The sequence below is a fragment of the Mytilus galloprovincialis genome, chromosome 9, assembly GCF_965363235.1.
Source record: "Mytilus galloprovincialis chromosome 9, xbMytGall1.hap1.1, whole genome shotgun sequence".
NCBI lineage: Eukaryota > Metazoa > Mollusca > Bivalvia > Mytilida > Mytilidae > Mytilus > Mytilus galloprovincialis.
Window position 1 is genome coordinate 26,311,107 of NC_134846.1, and position 21,348 is coordinate 26,332,454.

The 21,348-nt window shown below is 33.4% G+C and overlaps 1 protein-coding gene across 1 annotated transcript; it reads right to left on the reverse strand.

Annotated features, from left to right (window-relative positions):
* Window positions 1–8,185: 8,185 nt before the first annotated feature.
* LOC143044710 (uncharacterized) lies at window positions 8,186–19,279 on the reverse strand. The gene is made up of 3 exons (XM_076216794.1): window positions 10,010–19,279; window positions 9,306–9,421; window positions 8,186–8,917 (listed from the first exon to the last, which is right to left on the reverse strand). Exons 1-2 carry the CDS (start codon window positions 10,432–10,434, stop codon window positions 9,322–9,324), a joined length of 525 nt encoding a protein of 174 aa, XP_076072909.1. The 5' UTR covers window positions 10,435–19,279; the 3' UTR covers window positions 8,186–8,917; window positions 9,306–9,321.
* Window positions 19,280–21,348: the final 2,069 nt, after the last annotated feature.

Consider the following 21,348-nt stretch of genomic DNA (forward strand, 5'->3'; position numbering starts at 1 on the left):
CTTTAATCTTGTGATTTTACTACATTAGAAAGTAGTATTCTTATCTAAATGTGTTAAAATATACATTTAAATTAATTATTTCGTACTTTCAAAAAGTAGACAAACGCAATTTTCCCCGTCATCCTTTATTCTACAATAGACATACTCGCATATATCAGTGAAAATGAACAAACTGGATTCGCACTTTATATACACTGATATTTAACTCTTGTAAAGTATTTGAGTAATCATAGCATAAATCTGAATCACTAACTATATCATGTTTGCTATAGCTATTCACAATATTTGAAAAATCGATATCGGAAGCAGTTCTGCTATTAAAATCTCCGACAAGCATCATATATTTATAGTTAACAGAAAGGCTATGCTTCAACAACTCTTGTTCTAGTTCGTTTAATGAGGGCCCTCATGGGGTTTTTGATTATGTGATTACTTGGCCGTTTTTTAATGATTATTTGATTGTTAAGCCAAATATTTCATGATTATTTGATTACCTAGGACTGTATTTTTAGTTTATGATTATTTGATTACTAAAGATAAGCAAATATTTAATGATTATGTGATTATATTGGCAAAAAAATGGTGATTATGTGATTACTAGGACCCCCCATGAGGGGCCTCTTTAATGCATCGGTTATTTTGTACAGCAAATTTTCAGGAGGGATTTACACGTTTCTAATCACCTTTCAGGGCCGTAACTACCTATGAGGCAGGGAACTGCCTTCCCTGAATTTTCCACACCAAAATTTTTTTTGAAGTGATAAAATGAAATATTGACAATATGTACACGAAGAACTTGAATTTATATTATAAACAAGTTTTCAGTTTTAACAGTGTTTTCATGATACGTGGTACATCTGTCATTTTCCGGATTTTTGATCGACAGTGAACCGTTTCAGTTTTATATTTTTTTGTGTGGCCGTCCATCTGTTATTCAGTATTTTCTATGTCATGTAAAGGTGGCACGGTAGTATTTCCTGGCCCATAGGGATAATGATAGCCTTTTTAGAATTTTCACCACTTTCTAACACTGCAAAAAAATCTACATTCACACTTAACTGAAGTACTTTCATTTTACTCTTCAGAAATGAATTTGAATATGTATCATGACCGTTTACTTTTTTTGCTATTTTTAGAAACCTAAGGCCACTAGTAATTTTAGGTCTTTTATGGTGCAGTGAATACAAAATTTAAAAAAAATTCTCAAAAATTCATTTTCATCTGTATGTAAAATTATTTCATATTTTTCTACACCTGATTCATCCCTCAGTTTGGGAAAGTATGTTCAGTTGATACTGTATGTTTTTCCCAATCACACGGTTTAGATACATTTACCTTAGTAGGTACACAAAAGAGCAACCTAAATTCTGGAATGCAAATACTACCGTGCCATCTTAACAGTATGTCGTACGATAACACATATGAAACTTTGCTTTCGTCAATTTTGAATAAAACTTAACTACTCACATTTATTTAGAGGCTCGATTAAGCAGAGGAAGTTCCCTTTGTATTGTGAATCTTTTATGATATCGGAAATTCGTTACCGGCTGAATCAGCTGTTGGATCATTTTTTTAACGTGTCTATAGTTAGACAGTACGTACGAGAACATTGCTATGGTCAATGCCTTAGACAGAAGTTAAAACACTCCCATTCGTTGTGGCAGGGACTCTCTATATACTAGTATAGAACGTCCCTGATTGTAGCTTTATATATACATATCTGTTCAGCATTCAACAATATTGAAATTCGATATACAAACAAATAAGTTAGGATCCTTCTTAAAAAAGTCATTAGAACTGAGGGCAGGGGACTCTTAACAACTTGTTTGTTGTTAAAAAAAATGTGATGCTGTTGTTATTGTGTATGTTTAATATGTATGTTTATTGTGTTTATTGTGTTAATATATGTTAGTCACAAACTGTAAAGTTTATATGACAATAAAATATTTGATTTTATTTGATTTGATTTGATTTGATAAAAAACAGAAATTATCTTGCGTTCTATGATCTTGCTTTATATGGTTTTTTTTTTAACTTACCAGTTTGATTTCTAACAAAAAAATCTTTAAATACAGATAATAATTGTTTGCATGAAAAATTGCTTCCAGGATCAAGCATTACTGATGAGTCTTAAAGTAAGGAAATCGGAGGGAAACGGGTAATTTTTGGCCACTGATTTTATTGAGAAAAAAATCCGCGGTCACAATTTATTTAATGATAAATAATTATAGGTCAAAGTGCGGCCTTCAAGATGGAACCTTGGCTCACCCAAACAGCACTGTGATCTCTGCTTGTTTTTGCATAAAAAAAAAAAGCTTCATGCCAGCAGGTTTAAGCAATACTGATGTTTCTTTAGGTAAGGAAATCGAAGGAAAACCGGTCATTTTTAGTCATTTTCTGAGAGTTTGCGCCTCCAAACCCCCTCTCAAAGGGGGCCTCAATCGGCAGCCCACAAATCCCTGCCTCCCCTGAATTCGAACTCTAGTTACGGCCCTGCCTTTTCTTCATTTCTTCATCAGTCTGTAGGAAATCAGCAGATATCTTAGCCCATAGCACTAGGCTACTCTTAGTTTCAATAATATGAATATGTTTAGACATTTTATTTGTATACCCAAAAGCAACCGCAACAGTTAAGGTTTAACATTTTAATGTCTTTTAGAAAATCATTTGTAATTCTGAAAACGCCTGAAGTAATATATTGATTGCTATCTATCATGTTGGCATTCGCAACAACTGGCTCTTTATGGGGTTGCTAACCGTGTTTTGGCGTCGTTTTGCGTTTGCGTTTTTGTACGGGGTTTTTATCTGGAGTATGCGACATTTTTGTGCGAGTCTGTGTGTTCGCAGCTAGTTGTTCATTTTTTCCCCATAGAGATACAAGATGTCCCTCAAGAACTTGACCTGGCAACCTTCAGCTCGTTTTTTCTTTATGAGCTTCAATCATGAGCGGTTAAAGATTTTTCTAGCCTGCTCAATTTCGTCCGGGAATTGTTGGTCGACTCTGAAGGATTTACCTTTCAGGCGGTATAGTACTGCAACTGACATCGAAAAAGACGCTTAGTTAACGAGTTTAATGGTCCGGAATAACACACGGCTGCAAATTGTTTTAAATGATAGAATAATATCTATATTTTAATTTCCGTCGGGTCGTAAAAAGTTTCTATGGTCACATTTTTGTATTTTATCCCTTTAATGGGGGTACCCCACAATTTACGGTTTTGGGTAGTTACCTTAAAATCCAAAAATATATTTTTTGGTTAAATTTCCCGCTATTTTCGTAAATATTTTCTATGCACATATCATCAAGGATCATCGGAATGATGAAGACATAAATATAATACCATCTCCAAGTAAAACTTTCAAACTTAAAGTTAGCTGTTTTTTAGGTAGAAATTTAACGCGTTTTTCTTTGAAAAAGAGAAAACATATGATTCAAAAATAGTATTTGACATTTGAGAGGACAAAACATATTATTGCGATACTGCATGCAAATTTCGTTGGGCAAATTCCAAACAATTTTGTCAAAAACTCAAAAATAAAAACATCATTTGTACCTTTTTTAATTACGGAAATTTCCTATCCGTCAATCAGCTCCACCATTTATTTTTTCCTTCACCATCAATTTGATAGTTTCGATGTGATTATGTAGATTTTGTAGGAGAAGTTAATTTATTTTTGAGTGATTTGAATATATATAGTAGTTCTTTCGTGTATTTTCTGTAAATAATTTATATTTTTGTTAATAAAATTTTGACTTTATATAAAAAGTTAACCAAATCCTTCGGATAAGAGGTTTTTCCGGATAATGACTATTGTTGACATTGTGTGAAAATACATTGTATGTCAATGTTTAACCTCAGAGCAATTAATATGCATGCAAGTGGTCGGGGGGGGGGGGGGGGGGGGGGGAGTTCTATTGAAGATTCGCAGAGATTTGGTGTGTGACAAGGTGATGCTAAAACCAACATCTCTTAATATTCTGCTTTCCGTGGGCGAATCATCAGTGATCTTATGAAACTTGCACCAGAAGGCAAAATTGGTGCGTCTTTAAATTAGATTGATTGTTGGTTGCTTAACGTCCAGTGACAAATATTTCATGCATGTTCAGGACGAGAACAACACAGTGTGGGAACGGAACTGTACGGTGTTTTAATGTTTTGGTCATTCGGGAGACTGTCAAGCGGGGCTCCGACATTCGAGAGCATTTTCAGCTACAGAGAAGGTAAGTGTTTTATAAAATTACTATCTCTGGGCTCACTTTTAATGCATATGAGAAAAGTATTGCATCTGTCAATAATATTCAAACATTCCAGGGGTCAGAAAATATTCTAGAGGCAAGAAAACAGGGGAAAAAATGGAATAAAAGTAAGAGCTCCGACCCAAATTATGCAAATGATTGTCTTCATTCAGCTGAAAATCTGACTTTAAAAGGGCTTTTTAACAAAATTTTAAGTTGTTTAATAAGAATTATTATATATTTTTTCATCATATACAACTTCACCATGTTTACACTAGAAAATAGTTCTAAATCTTTGAAAACATAAGTCACTAAATATTTTTCACTGTACGGTCGCTTGTCGGTAAACAACTTTCGATTGTATTATCACTTGAAGAAGTTCTGTAATGTCGCTTGGGAGCAGAGTAATGATTTTGGCAACAGTAATCATAAGAAACCTCGATTTTAGTACAAATGTATATAGAAAAAGGAAATTTACAAATCAAATATCTTCAAATAAAAACTCAGATTATATTTTATAGCCAATGGGATATTTATAAATATATACATTGACCAGATAAACTTCTTTATATATTTATATTAATATCATCAGTTGTAGTGTTCCCCTAAATTATTGAATTGACTCCAAAGTAAGTAGTAATCGAGACGTCCTGACACACACGTAAGATCTATATTATTATTAACAAACTAGCTGACAAATACAAACACAAGATACATTTTGGAATTTGTTTATTTATTAATGGAGAAAACATAAAATGAACTTAATTGTTAAAACTTCGTGTTTCAATCCTGCAATGTATAGCGCGGTTTGTTCGACTTGCTATGGCATTGTTAATTCTTTTTTTAAAACGATTTTATGATGATACAAAGCATGTAAAAGCATCAATCAATTTGGAGTTCCATTTTTCATATAATAAGATACATAGACTTGTTCCAAAATTAATCAATAACAAGAATGTGTCCTCAGTACACGAATGCCCCACTCACACTTTCATTTTCTATGTTCAGTGGACCGTGAGATTGGGATAAAAACTCTAATTTGGCATTAAAATTAGAAAGATCATATCATAGGGAACATGTGTACTAAGTTTGAAGTTGATTGGACTTCAACTTCATCAAAAACTACCTTGACCAAAAACTTTAACCTGAAGCGGGACAGACGGACGGACGAACGGACGGACGGACGAACGGACGGACGGACGAACGGACGGACGGACGGACGAACGGACGCACAGACCAGAAAACATAATGCCCCTCTACTATCGTAGGTGGGGCATAAAAAGTAAACAGACAACCCATCGTTATGAAGACAAACAAAAAAAACCTCCCTTATCAACTTTAAACATGGTATTTAATTTCGATCCCAATAATTTTGGGATTGCTTCCTACTAAGAGTGGTTTTTGAAATCAAGCGCTTGAGATAAAACAAAAAAAATCCAGAGCCATTAATTTTAAGTCCAGCGCTGCAGATTTCAAATCCATCCACTGCTAAAGATTTAAAATCAAGCAATTGAGATACAAAGTCGTGCGCTGTGTAGATATAAAGTCGACCACTGGATTTGTTCCATCCCGAGCGCTTGAGCTGAAATGTTAAGATGTGTACTTTAGGTCTTCAGCGCTTGACTTTAAATCTTTGAATCTGTACGAACTCTTTTCACTAAAAATCTTAAGTGTTACATGCATCTTACATGTAAGTCTAAAATATTCCTTAACAATTCAACTAAACATTTTTGTCGTAAGATTAATTCTACACTTAAGACTTTCTGTGAAAAGGGCTACTTTAAGATTTATGACGCTTGACTTTAAAACCACAACTTTTTTTGTATGAGATAAATATCATAAATGCATCTCTTAATTATTAGGATCGAAATCAAATAAAATTGAGTTTAAAGCGCGAGTATGTCTCTTTCTCCTTTTCCGCACTTTAGATTAGTATATAAAATGTATTAGCGTTAAGCGCTAGATATATATATATATATATATAAGTATTGTCCTTTAAATATACAGCGCTTGAATTGACATTGACAGCGGCAAACTTCACATTTCCACCGTTGTACTGTTTATATATCTACAACATTAAACTTTAGATCTGAAGCGATCGTGTTTATCTCTTCAGCACTGGACTGTTTTCAGTGCAGGACATTACACCTCTACCGCTGGACTTTGCTCTACTACGCTTTATTGACATCTACAGTGCCAAAATTCACATCTCCAGCGTTTAACGTTTAATATAGCTACTACAGTAACAAATATACCACTGGAGTTTTGTTGGTATCTTCATCGCTGGACTTTTATCTATGTAGCGCTGTGCACTCAGTGGCGTAACCATAAATTTTCATAAGTGTTTAAGAGGGGATCCGCTCCAGTCATGCTTCAGTGATTTCCCTATATATTCAACCAAATTTAGACCACAAAAAGAGGGTCCCTAGAGAAACCCTTTAAATCCCCTTCTGGAACTTGATTTATATCTTTAACACTGGACTTTACATTAACAGCTCTTAACATAACATCTCCATGCTGCCGTTTTCCTTCTTAAAATCTTAAAAAGACCTCATTATTTGTTGTATATGGTTGTCATATATTGTATAAGGCGTTGGAAACTTGCATGCTCAGTATGTACAGGCGATACATAAAATAGAAGATTTGGTATAATTGTCATTGCGATAACTGACACAGAAATTAACAGCTACAGGTCACCGTATGGCCTTCAACAATGAACAAACGTTTAACATGTAAACAGGAGTGCATAGTGCACCTAATTTACCCAGATGACAATCAAGATTATTGAAACTTTAAAGATTGATTTTATTTCATAAATTCAAATCTTCTTGAAACGCAAAACATCATACCTACTTATTTGATTTCACCACAAAACCATGCAATGAAAATAATGTTTGGTTTCTTTCAATTTTCAGAAATTGACCATGGATGAATCTTTCGAAATAGAAGGAATTGATGAATCGCTTGTAACGATTGAAGTGGAAACAGAAAACCAAAATGAGTTTAAATGTAACGTTTGTCAATTTTCAAGTAATTATAAAAGAAATTTGACACGCCGCATGGACAGTAAACATGCAGCCCCTGCACATGAAGTAACAACCAAAACACAACTTTGTAGCATTTGTGGGAAAATGTACAAAACTCCTTACGGACTCTCACTTCATGTAAAAACAATACATGAGAAGGTGTTTAGATATCAGTGTTACGTTTGCCAAAGGGGGTTTGCTACCCTTTGGAACTACAAGGGTCATGTTGCATCTCATGATACTGCACTTAAGGAAAGGTGCAGTATCTGTAATGCAACATACCAATACAAGAAATCTTTACTTCAACATCACAATACCTGCTATAGAAGCAAAGAGGAGAAAACCACATATGAGTGTTCTGTGTGCCAACTAGTTGTGTCATCAAAATCCTCCCCAACAGAACACACCAAAGCCATCCATAATGGCAGATTTGTTGCTTGTACGAAATGTGGCAAACAGTTCAAGTGGCGGTCTAGCTTAGCTTATCATAACAACATGTGCAACTAAGATAGTAACTGAAAGATAATACAAAAATTACAGCTGATTTCTTAATGCTTGGAAAGTAAAACTTTGGTTGGCTTGATTGATTTGTTTGTATAATTGTTTATACAAGCTATGTTAATAAGATTGACATCTTTAAACAATTTATATAGGCAAGGTTTAACCTGTATATATCATATTTGAATTTAATTGGGTGTTGTCTTTATGATTGTACAATATACAAACAAAGCAAGCAAGCTAACCAAAGTTTTGTTGTACATGCATTAGGAAATTGGCTGTAATTACTTGAAAATCGTTACCTTGTAACTCTTCAGAATTGGGCATAGTAATTTGGTAAATATATTGATATGTAAATTTTGTTTATTTTTCAATTTGATATTGAAGTCTTCTTTTGAGACTTTGTTCTATCTTTTTCTATTCTTTATTTTTATACAGTATATCATTTTACATATATACAATACAAAAAATTATAGCATATTACACGTAAAGGAATAGGCACAAATAATATAACATATATTACGACTCAAACCATTCACAAAACCTTTACCTATTTTATCGGATTAAAGTTTTTCCATTTATATTTTGAATAAAAATGTTTGTATGATATAAAAAAAATCAATTTAATTATTCAGAAAATACATTTTTTAGATATACTCTTTTTACCAATCATTATATTTTTGACATTTCATTCAGCTTTTTACCAGTTGTTGATGATTCATTTGTTATTATTTGTATTTTATTTTATGTTTACCGTTACATTAATAAATGCACATAGGACATGTTTGTTTGCTTTTTTTATTTATATTATAGACGATATGATGCTGGAATAAAATCTTAACTGTTAACTGTTATTAAAATATTTTAATGAATATTAAAATTCAGCATTGTGTTTTAAAATAATGGTAACAATTTAAAAACATCATTCATAGATAAACAGTGGTAACAAAATCAAAAGCAAGTGAAATGTTATTGGTTGATTTCATTCACTGAAAGTCCCATTCTTACATGAGGTAGTATCTTCGTTTCATCACAGCGATGATGCTCCCTAACTGGCTTTATACCTCTGCTTGGCATACCTGGTCTGCTTATTTATCCCGACTTTCTCTTTGGGTGTTGCCTTTCGCCACGTTCAGATAAGTCGAACATGTGATCTCTGTAACACAAATTGAAACATGAGAACATGCCAGTACTCGCGTTTAAGATTACGATGACTCCATATTAATAGTTGCCATCATGATTCAAGTCTAAGCAACACGCCAATATAATTACTTCTCGAAAAATTCATATACATAAATATTTTATGGTCTTTCATCGATTTAGAAGTTGCACTTTATGTCGTTTCCATTCAGTCGATCATTTTACGTGTTATGTGAGGCAACTGATAACATAAAAGTAAAGTTTAATATTGACCCTTTGTAATGTTTCTGTAATGAGTAATGGTCCTGAATTGCTATTTGAATAATTTGAATGACACAAATTAATGAATTAAACTATAAACTGGTTCCATTTTGAAAATAAAAATTTCAATAATACATGTATACCTTGTATTTATCATATTCACTTGGAAACGTAGTTGCGAGTATCTAAATGTTCTGAGTTCGTCTCCAACTCTTTCACTGGATATACTTTTGCACGACTTGTATTCATGTAAAATACCCTGAAATTAATATGAAATACAATAAGAAAAACATTTTTTTAAAGAATGTAAAGCATACCTCTTATATCTGATTGAAATTTGTATCTGTAAATTATATTTGATTTAAATAACAGAGAGAAAAAAGCTCATTATGGTTATAACCTTCCAATATTTTCAGGCTGAGGTCACTGGTGAGCTTAAATTGTTATTTGGTTGGTTGGTTGGTTGGTTGGTAACTTACTGAATTTTCACAGTAACCTTTGTCTTGTTATGTTTGATAAATTCGAATAGAAGAGATAGGAAAGATACAAAAGGAAAATTCAAACTTCTAAGTTGAAAATAAACTGATAACACCAAGGCTGTAAAACAAAATATCTACAGACAAAATATAGTACACAAAACAATAGAGGGTCGAGTGCTTTGTTATCCTTGCTAGGTACCTTCTGTTATTTTATTTATAGGTCAATATGTTCTGTTTTGAGATTACTTAATGAATTTTACTGAAATACCAAATACCAATACAGCATACCAAATTTATAGCCTGATACTAGTATCTTTGATGAAGTTTTTCTATGTACAGACAAAATAAACATTCCAAATTACAAGTACCTGTTTGGGTCAAATCTGGCTTGGGTCAGTTCACATGCTGTACTGATAGCAGTTGAAACATCGTCAGGTCTCAATACACCACTTCCTTTTGGGTCTAAATCCTGGAACTGCCCAAAGAAATTTTCCGATTCAAGACTGCCAAGAGCTCGTACATTGTATGCTCCACTCTTAATGAACGGGAAAAGCTGAATTCTTCTCTCAATATTAGTCATTAAACCTTCAAACATCACTATAGGAATCCCTTTCACATGTCGCCCTGGAGGGGGGAATTTGCCAATATCAATCTTGTCCATAGGCCAATTTCGAAAGTTAAGTCGCCTCTCACACCGTTCTAAAGCTGCAATTCCAGGTTCATCTTCAGCTTGGTACCATTCTCTGATAAGTTTACAAAAATTGGCTTCCTCTAAATCTCCATTTTCTGTCATTGCTGTCTCAACTTCGTTGGAGAATGTTTTTTGAGCGTAAACATTTCTTAGTTTGTCTATAAGATCGCCAACGAGTGCGCTACTAATGATTTCTTTTCCATCTTTAGATGTTTGCCTTGAACCTTTGACCAAGCATTACTATGTATGCCTGCTTCTACGATTCCAGTGCTGCAACATTTTATTCGGGCATTTGTTAATAAATGATGTCAGACAGTCCAATAAACTGAAAAGATGCATAAAACGATTCGAAACGTATTCTGGTTTAGAATACCATTGAATGTTTGTATTCAATCCTTCAATATGTGTAGATTGAGCAAACGGCATGTTATTTCTCCATTTCAGTTCTTCAGTGGGATAAATGTGTTCTGCATAGACAATATTCAAAACGTCCTTTGGAAATTTAGAAATAGACATCAAGCAAAGAGTTTTTAAGCAATACAGTTTTTTCATAGATCTTGATCTTGTCATAAAGACTTCGGGTTGATTTACAAGGTTGAACATCAAGTCTGATAGTTTATATTTTGTCCACGAAACAGCAAACCTAATGTGTTGAGCCTTTAAAAAATCAGTTATTGATATCATACAAACTTGAATTTCCACTCTGTAGAAATGTTTTCTTATTTCTTCAATACTTTTGAATATAGTTTTAAACTCTGACAAACTAATTGATTCCCATTTTTTTTTTACTTTGCTGTCAGTTTGAAGCGCTGACAACATCTTGATAAATTCTTCATCTTCGATTGTTCTTTTTTCTTGAATTTTAGGACTTTGGATGCTATTCTCCACACTTTCGTCATTTAGTGAGTTATTCTCTATATGTCTCTGTATCGCAGAAGCTTCATTTATAAGTAAATGTGAATCATCGTCTTGAAAAATAGTCCTTAATTCAGCAGAAATATCTGTATGAAACATGTTATCGACTTGATGAGAAGATATATCTAGTTCATTTGTTACCTGCTCAAGTATGTCATTTTCTATAAGGGGTGCAATATTTTCCGGAAGATTATCAAGGAATTCTGTTCTTGAATTTTCATGTTCCTCAGTTATTTCTTTATTTTCAACTGTGCTGTTAGTAAACAATAATGCTGCAACAGTACTTGACGTGTGTAAAAGGTAAGGGGTCTCCTTTTTCTTCCATAATGTATAAATTGGTGTCTTCAGTTCTTTACCATTAAGTATTGTTATTTTGTCTTCCACTTGATTGTCTATCAATTCAAATACTTCTTCCCGGTTACTAAGCTTGGGTACTAAATTAATCTGTTTCATGTGTTTCAACATATCAGATTTCTTTATGCTTCGAGCTTGTTTATACACATCTTTCATCAGCTGAAGTATTGTAAGTGGTTCGTTGTTTGCTGAACGAACGGCAATTGTATACCATTGGCCATCAAAAGAAATGACAGGAACATACAATCCTCCGTGATAACATTTTTCCAGTATGTCATTTACCATGTTTCGCATTACATCTGTTGTCATACTGTACCCTTTCATGGCATATCCGATTGGGACGGAATGTTGCCTTTCTGGTATGTGTGATCGGTTGAGATCGGATATGAGATAAACTACCACTTCGGTTGCTATGTGCCGTATTAAGCCATATGCTTCTTTGACAGTTTCCATAATTTCATAAACAGTCTTATTTAAATTTGAAACTGTACAACTTTCAGCGGATATTTGCTGCAATGATTTATGTTGATTATATTTTGCGTCATTTTTATCAGATGATACTTCATCATGACCACACGTTTTGGCAACTACTGATGGTACTTCTGCAATTAACCGAACATTGTCTTTACAATACTGTTTCATTTTTTCTTGAAATTCCTTTAAATCACTGGGAAGCTTCGTTGGACACTTACTGTCTGCTTTTCCATAACATTGAATAAGTCTCGACATTATCTGATCCCATAACATACTGTCAAAGTCTGCCTCAAAAACTATTGTACTTTCCAAGCTATAGCAGAGAAAAATTATGCAGTTAGTTTCTAAAACTGACATCTCACTAAGAATCTGCGGGACATAATAATGCGGCAATTCATAGTAAACCTTCGGTTTGTACACGTTACCAGGGTATGGGCATTTTATCTCCACAGCAAAGCAAAGCTTCTTACCTCCAAATTCACATGATGATCTCAAACTACCATCGGGACTCACAAGTAGCATGAAAGTATTATCAAGATAGTCTACTTTACATCCTTCTTCGAAATATGATTGTGTAGGATAAAAAACGGGAAGAACTTTTGACACCAGAGTCGCTACATAATTTATTTCATTAACAGTACAATGTTGCATGTATTTTTTAACCTCTGGACTAGGTTCTGTCTTTTCCTTTCCAGAAAATACATATTCAAAATGTTCTTTTTGTTTCTTGAGTCCACCTAAACCCAATGCATCAAAACATGTGCTCCCTGTAACTTTGGCGAATGAGCGTATAGTTTTCCATGCTGTAGATTTCTGTTTAATAAATGTTGTATCAAATGTAGACACATCGTCTCTTTTGATTGTATCATTCTGAATTCCTGTCAGACATACATAGTTTTGTTGCTCGGACAAATAACATATTTTACCTCTGCAGTATAAAAAAGACACATCATTGATAACGGATAATGCATACCCTAACGTATCAACTAAGTTTAGTAGTCTATCAATGCATGCACCAATTCTGTAGATGAAAGTTCTGATAGCGCTAATGGCATAAGAATATTTAGCATTCATTTCCGGAGTTGTGCATATTTTTTTAATCTTCTCAAGTGAGATTTCCTTCTTCTGTTTCACTTTACGCAAGGCTGACAATCGTTCACTTATGACTGTTAAAACATTTTTACCGGTTTCAGTAATACCATCTTTGCAAGATTCAGGCACATATGCCAAGTCTGTTATGTGGCGAATATCAAGAGTAGAAATGGCCCTTTCTAACGATGAAATGCATTTTAAATCATTTTCATACCTATTTTCAATCTTTTGAAGCGATGGAGGGCCTTCATATCCCCAAAGATTTATGTCTCCACTTTTTTGACCATCGACACCAGCATTTAATTTCTTTCCATCAAAACAAATTTTGTATGTCTGAAGTTGGTCTTGGTCGTGTTCGTGAAGCATATCAATCATTTCATGGAAAATTCTTGGTGTCAAGTTTTTAAGAGTTTCTGATATATCTGATCCATCCAATGATTTACGATCTGGTACTGCAAAGTTAATTGCTGAATCTTCGGGATTCAAATGTCTCTGAATATCTTGACCTTGATTTTTCATTCCACTCATAAATCTCAGAAACCTTCCCTTAAAAAGTTTCAGGCCTACTCGCCAAAACTGTTTCACCTCCGGGGAATAACGCATTTTATGAGAGTCGTCCAACGAATACCACGAAACCACATCCTTAAATAACAAGAACGCAATATTTTTTAGAGGCAGTTTATTCCCGGCCAGAAGCCTATTGAACTTCACGTAAGAGTCCATTTCCCCTTCATTCTTAAGGGTTTGGATAACTGATGGTAAAAGTTCATACAACTCCGTTGAAATATCAGTATCTAAAAAATGTTCTCCATGCGTTTCCATAACTATTTCTTCCTGTTCATCCTGCAAATCAGATTGTGGTATTGGTAAATCTTGTATTTGTTTGAAGAGAAATTCTGTTGCTCTTTCAGAAATATCTGTTTCTAAAGGTAGTTCCATTTTAGACTTTTTATTTTTTTGAAAGTGCAAAAATGGATCATTTTCCTCGGGAAGTCTAGAAAGTTTTATAGTCATTGTCTCTTTATTTGGAATTATGATTTTTCCATTCCTCAAAATTTCATTTGAAATAATATTGTAATTTTTAGTTCTTTCCTGTGTGGCTGTTTGAAAAGTGTTAACGATTCTAATTTTTAAACAAAACATCACCATGGTTAATTATATTATGGTCTATAATCATATAATATATACATTTGAAAATTTCGTTTCCGTCCATGGTGTGTATCCTAGTGAAAAATTAAAGATTGAACGCTAAATTGTATTCCATGTAGTATGATACGTGTATTTAAATAGATAGTATTTGATTGATTGGTGCTTAATTATTGTCCAGTGACAATTATAGTTCGTGCATAATCAGGCCGTAACATTTATAGGTTTAGTATATAAGCTGTCACAGAAAACAGAGGAAATCTTCGTATTTTTTTATATTGTGACCAAAGTTGAAATCAATTCCCAAAACTTGAAAGTAAATTTATCAATTTTGTATATAGAAAATAGTGGAATATTTGAAATAATTACTTTATTGACTGCATTTTGTGTGACGAGCTTATTATTTTTAATCGAGATTTATTATGATGTGTGCTTTACGTTTTTGTCTTGTATACTGATTTTCGATTTATGTGTCTCTGGTATAGAAAAACTACGTGTGCGTTAGAATGGTGTACTTGATTGAAACGTAATTGGAAAACAAGGACAAAATTTATGTTCACTCTTATTGATATATTTAATACATCAATATTGAGTGAAGAAATAGAAAACAATGAAATAAATATGCAATCTATTTTATTATTTTGCCCGAGTGATTGTACAGAAAGGCTCCGGGCGAGAATACAGCAGGCGAGCAAGCGATTGTACAGTCAATAATATTAACCAACATTAAGAAAATTGATTTATTTAATTTTCTACTGAAACAATCGTTATAGAACTTTCAGAATGGTAAGACTATATATCACCAAAGGCTTAATTGTAAAAATTGGTGTAGTTATGAATATCCTTTTGATTTTTTTTTTTAACTTTTAGTCGCTGTTGATGAAGAATTTTGAGCGATTTACTCGGAGCTCAACCGTTTAATAGAAAACGTCTGGCTGTATATGTCGCTTACAGCATTTGATTGGTCTATATATATATGTGTAGAATGTTTTCGTTACCAAATCTTTAAGCAGAAACTTAATATTGTAACGTTTTGCGTTAATCAAAACTTACATTCATCAACTTGTTGTTTTTCGAATGTCGGAGCACCGCTTGACAGTCTCCCGAATGACCAAAATATAAAAACACCGTACAGTTCCGTTCCCACACTGTGAACAAGTTAACAATAAAAACAATAGGTAGGTTTTGTCATAATAGAGACCATTCGGGATGATGATCGGGAAAATTTAGACTGCCACTGGAAAATGATGGTATATTAGATTGGGATAGAAATTTTCCATTGCAACAGGCCACCTTCGGACTCCTCAAAGAGTTGATGCAAGGGTTTTTACACGAGGCATCGGACTTAACGTCTCCATTCTGACCGGACGTGACTGCGAACTTGATACATCCCGCTCAGCCAAACGGACGCCCCACTTCGTTTTACTGCCGGTCGGGAGAAGACCAAGTGACCACATTTCGTTTCCCCAGTCACCCTTGGGGAACTTTAAATTAGAAACAACAGAAATCCATACATGTGATCAAACTGATCGACATGTATCCTCACAACCTGACACTTTATACGATCTCGCGCTCAGTTTCTTCCTTGTAGTTTGGATAAGTAAGTAAGTAAGTAAGTAATTTTTATTGGTTTAAAATCCAAAATTACAGGATTGATACCAAGACAATACAAATTTGTTATACACAAAAATACAAACATATATATATCATAGCAATTTCATAAACATTATATGAGGAGGTGGTACCACAAAGTTATTTAGTGCTTAATAAAACATTTCTAGAAATGTACATGTCGCTTATAAATTTAACAATAATTCTAATTATATCAGTCTCAACACACGTATATAAAAATTTAAATCTTGCTTCATTAGTCATATTTAAAAAAGAGGGAACTATTTCACTAATTTTGGAAAACAGTTGGTCTCTAATTATATTTAGTTTTGTACATTTTAAAGTGAAATGAAATTCATCTTCAACTTCTAAGAAGCACAAAGGACAAATTCTTTCTTCTACAGGGGTTTTAGTGTGACGCCCTTGTTCAATTCTAAGAACACTGTTACTAATACGAATTTTAGCAAAATGCCCTATTACTTTTCTGTCTATATTTAACAATAAATAGTTTTCCAATTTATAATTTTCTTTAAGCTGTCTATATGTTCTCAGCTTATTACCATGTACTGATTTATTATCACAAAATATATGAAAACAGGGTGTTTGTGTAAAAGACAAACCTTTAAAAATCAAAGTGCTGGATAGCACCTCTGGAAAGTTTGCAACTGTAGCTGTGTATTATTCCAAAAAAGGTTATAGACGTGTATTATTTGAAAAATGTATTTCGTCACAGTTTGGATGTTTTAAACTAAACCATTTCAGTAATTATCAGAAATCACTTTTTTCATGTTTGTCATAAAAAGTTTGATATTTTCTATTGCAACCTAAAACTGTAGATCTAAAATATTGAAATATACAGAAATCTCTGTTGATTTCTTTTTAAGTACCCATGCCATGTCAACATCAAGGGCCTGTGTATTAGTATTTTTCTATTGCTTTAGATCCTTCATATTTGTTTTTAGTAAATTAATTAACACGTAAGTTTTTTTTTTTAATTGCTTCACATGTTTCCTATCGGGGCCTTTTATAGCTTTCTACATGTATATGGTACAAATATTTCTCATTATTGACGACCATATGGTGACCTATAGTTATTAATACATCTTCCTCCTTTGAACTCTTTTGGATAGCATTGGTTCTTTGCAAAAAATACCGCATCCTTTTTTTTATATATAAATAAGACAGTTACAGTAACTTAAATCAATACAACTGTAATGAAAGTGAATTTATATTAAAGGCTTTTATCAAAAAATAGGGAACGTTCCATTGGACACAGATGCCCCCGCTAGCATTAATGTTATAAAGGGTCACAACTCAAGAACTGTAAATGTGACGCTACCAAAATGTGTACTTGATCTGAGTTATGGGGTAATAGGCATTGTGTATACATTCTAATTACATAGTTTTGCGCAATAGATTTGTAAGATTTTGACATTTGTTTAAATTTGTGTCAGAAACCTATATATTATGTCAAAAATTTGATCGCAATCCAAATTCAGAGCTATATCAAGCTTGAATGTTGTGTCCATACTTGCCCCCAACTGTTCAGGGTTTCGACCTCTGTGGTCGTATAAAGATGTGCCCAGCGTAGCATCTGGTTCCATTTGTAACGAGGCACAACCCTAGAGCAGTAAAAATTTCTCCACCAAAATTCAAACTTGATCTTTGTTTTGTTAAAAGTATTACAATGTATAAGTTTTATAACATTTGGTTGAGCGAACTAAAGTTAGATAACTGAAACGAAAATATTCAGCAATTTTTTACATATGTAAAAAGTGGTATAACTATCGCCACCAAAATCCAAACTTGATCAGTGTTTGTGGTAATGAGCAGTGTGTATAAGATTCATAGCATTTGGTTAAGACAAACTAAAGTTAGAGTTCAGAAACTAAAATTTCCAGAAACTCTCCTATTTGTAAAGTAGCATAAAACGCTAGAATGGTAAAAGTGACGCAACTAAAATTCAAACTTGACTTGTGAATTGTGGTTATAAGCATTGCGTATAAGTTTCATACAATTTGGTTCAGGCAAACTAAAGTAAGAGAACAGAAACGAATTTTGGGATGTACGGAGGTACATGTACGTACAAGTAAGGGAAGGACGTACATACTTACAGCAGAACAAGGATAAAACTCAATACGGTGGGAGCATAACAACAGCTGTATGACCACAGGAATAAAAAACATTATATACACTAGATTCATAGAGGTGCTTATAACCTGTAACACATTTTAGTTGCTGTTGTGAAATTAAGCATTGTCTTATGAGTAAATAACATTTGAGAATTTTTGTTTTAAGCCATTCATTTGATATATTACGGTAATCATTGCCTCTGTGTTTGGATGACAAAGAAATTGAAATCTATTTATATAGGGCATGGTATGCCTTAAAACTTTACCAGATGCACAGGTTTGTCTGTAATCTATCTAAATTTTGAGGTGAAAATGCAGCCATTTTAGCCAAAGGGTACACATCATTAGTAATTTCTACAGAACTTGTCTTGATACCTTGAGCTATAATATTCGAAGAAGTAGATGCTGACTCGGTTGCTTTTAATACGGATGCTATATGATACGAATTTACAATAAAACACCAGTGGTACGATGTAAATTATTGGAAGAAGACTGAAGAAGAACTGACGTTGGGTCAATGTTTTTCTGCTGTCAGTTTGATCTACTTGAGCATAATGAACGAGTAAAGTTCCTTATATCCACATTGGAATGTGAAACAATTACTATTTAAATAACGGAATTAAGTTTTCAAATGATTTTTGGCATCAAAATTTTCCGATCGATGTTTAGACAAAAACAATGCATTTTTTTTTCATTTTTATCAAATCCGGTATTTACCTTTACTCGTCCTTGGCGTCAGACGTTAGACATATAATTTAATTTTAATTATCGAGTATTTTATATTCTTTCACCTATGTTTTGTTTATATCACTTATCACTTTTCAATTATCCGACGGCTTGGTCAAATGTCAACTTGTTCTCGCATTTTAATCAGATTCTTTCGATACACTCTGGATTTTACAACGTTTACGTACGTACATATAGTAAACAGGTAAAAGTAGAGCGGGAAAATGTTCATTCATGAAATATTCATGAATGAATGAAAACGCAATCTCGCATGGCAGATCCGCGAAGTAGTGTTTGTTATACTCATTTTTAAAATGAAGTTAAATTCATCTGAATCGTCGGTGAACATTCATTTCTTTTTTATTCAAGCTGTAATCTTTTCAGTCAAAACAGTAGTAACTCAAAATTTTAAAAGAATCTTCCAAGAATCAGAACTCAAACACTAGTACTACACTATCTCGGAGCAGAATATATTGCGATAATCTGTCAACTGGAAGTTTGAGGCCGACGCCTAAGGCAGCAACCATTTGATTTTCGGGGGGGGGGGGGGGCTATAGTTTTTCTGGAAAAAAAAGTTTGTTTCCAGTTTTTGGAGAAAAAAATAGTTTGTTTTTCATTCTGAGAAAAAAAATTTGTTTGTTTCACCCTCAGCTGCCACTATATGTATGTAATGCTAAAATTGAAAGAAAAAAAATTGTTTTTGACTTGTCGCGAAAAAAATAGAAAAGTTTGTACAGAAAAAAAAAACATAGCCCCCCACCCCCCCCAGAAAATCAAATGGTTGCTGCCTAAGGAAAGTAGCAATAGCAAGCTATAGCAAACTTTCCAAAAAAAAACCAGAAAACTACGCAAAACTGAGTCCTCTAAACGTGTTGACAGTCTTTTAAGCTGTGCTTATTAATGTAAGTAATCATTTATCCATGCATAACCAAGTACTTATTGAAGTCAACACCTGTGCAATTAAGTAAAACAGTTACTGAAAAATTAGAATTTGAACTTGCTGTCAGTTCATCAATAACGATTGTTAGTGATGTGATTTGTTCTTCCATAAAAAAAAAAAGCCTTTCTCATGTAGCACATCCTCTATATATACCGATCAGAACTTTTTAATTATCCGACGGCTTGGTCAAATGTCAACTTGTTCTCGCATTTTAATCAGTCACTCCCGATTCTTTCGATACACTCTGGATTTTACAACGTATTTTCAATTTTACCCAAGATTGTCTCTGATGCTTTCCAAACTGCCAAACTCCAGAACTACATGTAACTAGATATTGTGACACCTTACAATTCAGACACAGTTGGGCCAAGGGATATGAAATAAAGAGCTTAGCTCTGAACTCAATTTAGGGGATGCCATATCTGCTGCAGGAAAATTGAAGTCTATGTTAAGACTTTCAGAATTACACCAAGGTGTGTCTGAAAATATTAAGGATACATTAAAAGAAGAACAATTACTTCACCCTGCCAACAGTGCTCTTATGAGCTATGTCCTCGTTTTGGTATTTCTATGGAAATGCATAGCTTGTTAATAGATATCGGAAGATGTGGTATCAGTGCCAATGATACAACACACCATCCATGTCACAATTTATAAAAGTAAACTATTATAGGTCACGGTCGGGTCTTCAACACGGAGCCTAGGCTCAAAAGTTCATTGTTAGTTAATTGATAAAAATAACACAAAGGCGCTTCTGAACTGTATATTGTCCCTAAAGATAACAAAAATTCGTAAATGGATGGCTATTGCAAAATCAATCGTTTCTGTAGCAACATTCGCCCCATTACATTTTGTATTGGCAGTGCAGATACATCATGCATATGCATATGGGAATATGGGTCACTAACATTGATCGAAACTTTGTACTCGCATTTCTTTTGTGTTTCCTATGCAAAGGTAAGACTATATCTGACGAGTTTGACCGAATCATGACGGTATTTACGCTCCAGATAGCATTTGTACTCAAAAACTGTGTTTGCTTTGAACAAACTCTGTCCTACGCCGAACTTGTTCTTATAAAAAAGGGAAGCGTCTTGTAATGCTAATACGCGTACTGAATCCGCATATGACGACTAAGTGATTGATTCATGTCCCTATTTTATGAATACTTGAGATATTGTGTGTCACTTTTAAAAGTTATATAAGGACCATGACTGATTTTGAATTACAACATTAGAAAATTGGCATTTCATTGTATAATTTTTCATCCTTCCCTTAAAAAATTAATGAGTTAACTTTTTTACCAGGATTATCCCACTAAAAAAATGTTCATGCACCAAACTGACTTTGTTTTACACTCATTTTTTTTTAAACCTCGCATTCGCCTTGTGCGACTATAGTATATTTTGTGTTATAACTGCCCCGTCTAGACTTTGCAAATACACAATATGTGTTTATCTATAACTAGATACTAATTTTCACAAAATACACAACCTTTAAGATGCAAAATTAAAAACACTGTTTCAGCGCTTGAATTTTGTTTTTTTCATAGATAGAAAAAATATTGAAATAATTTGATAAACTGGTGTTTTATACTTTAGAAAATAATTCTGTAATATACTATAG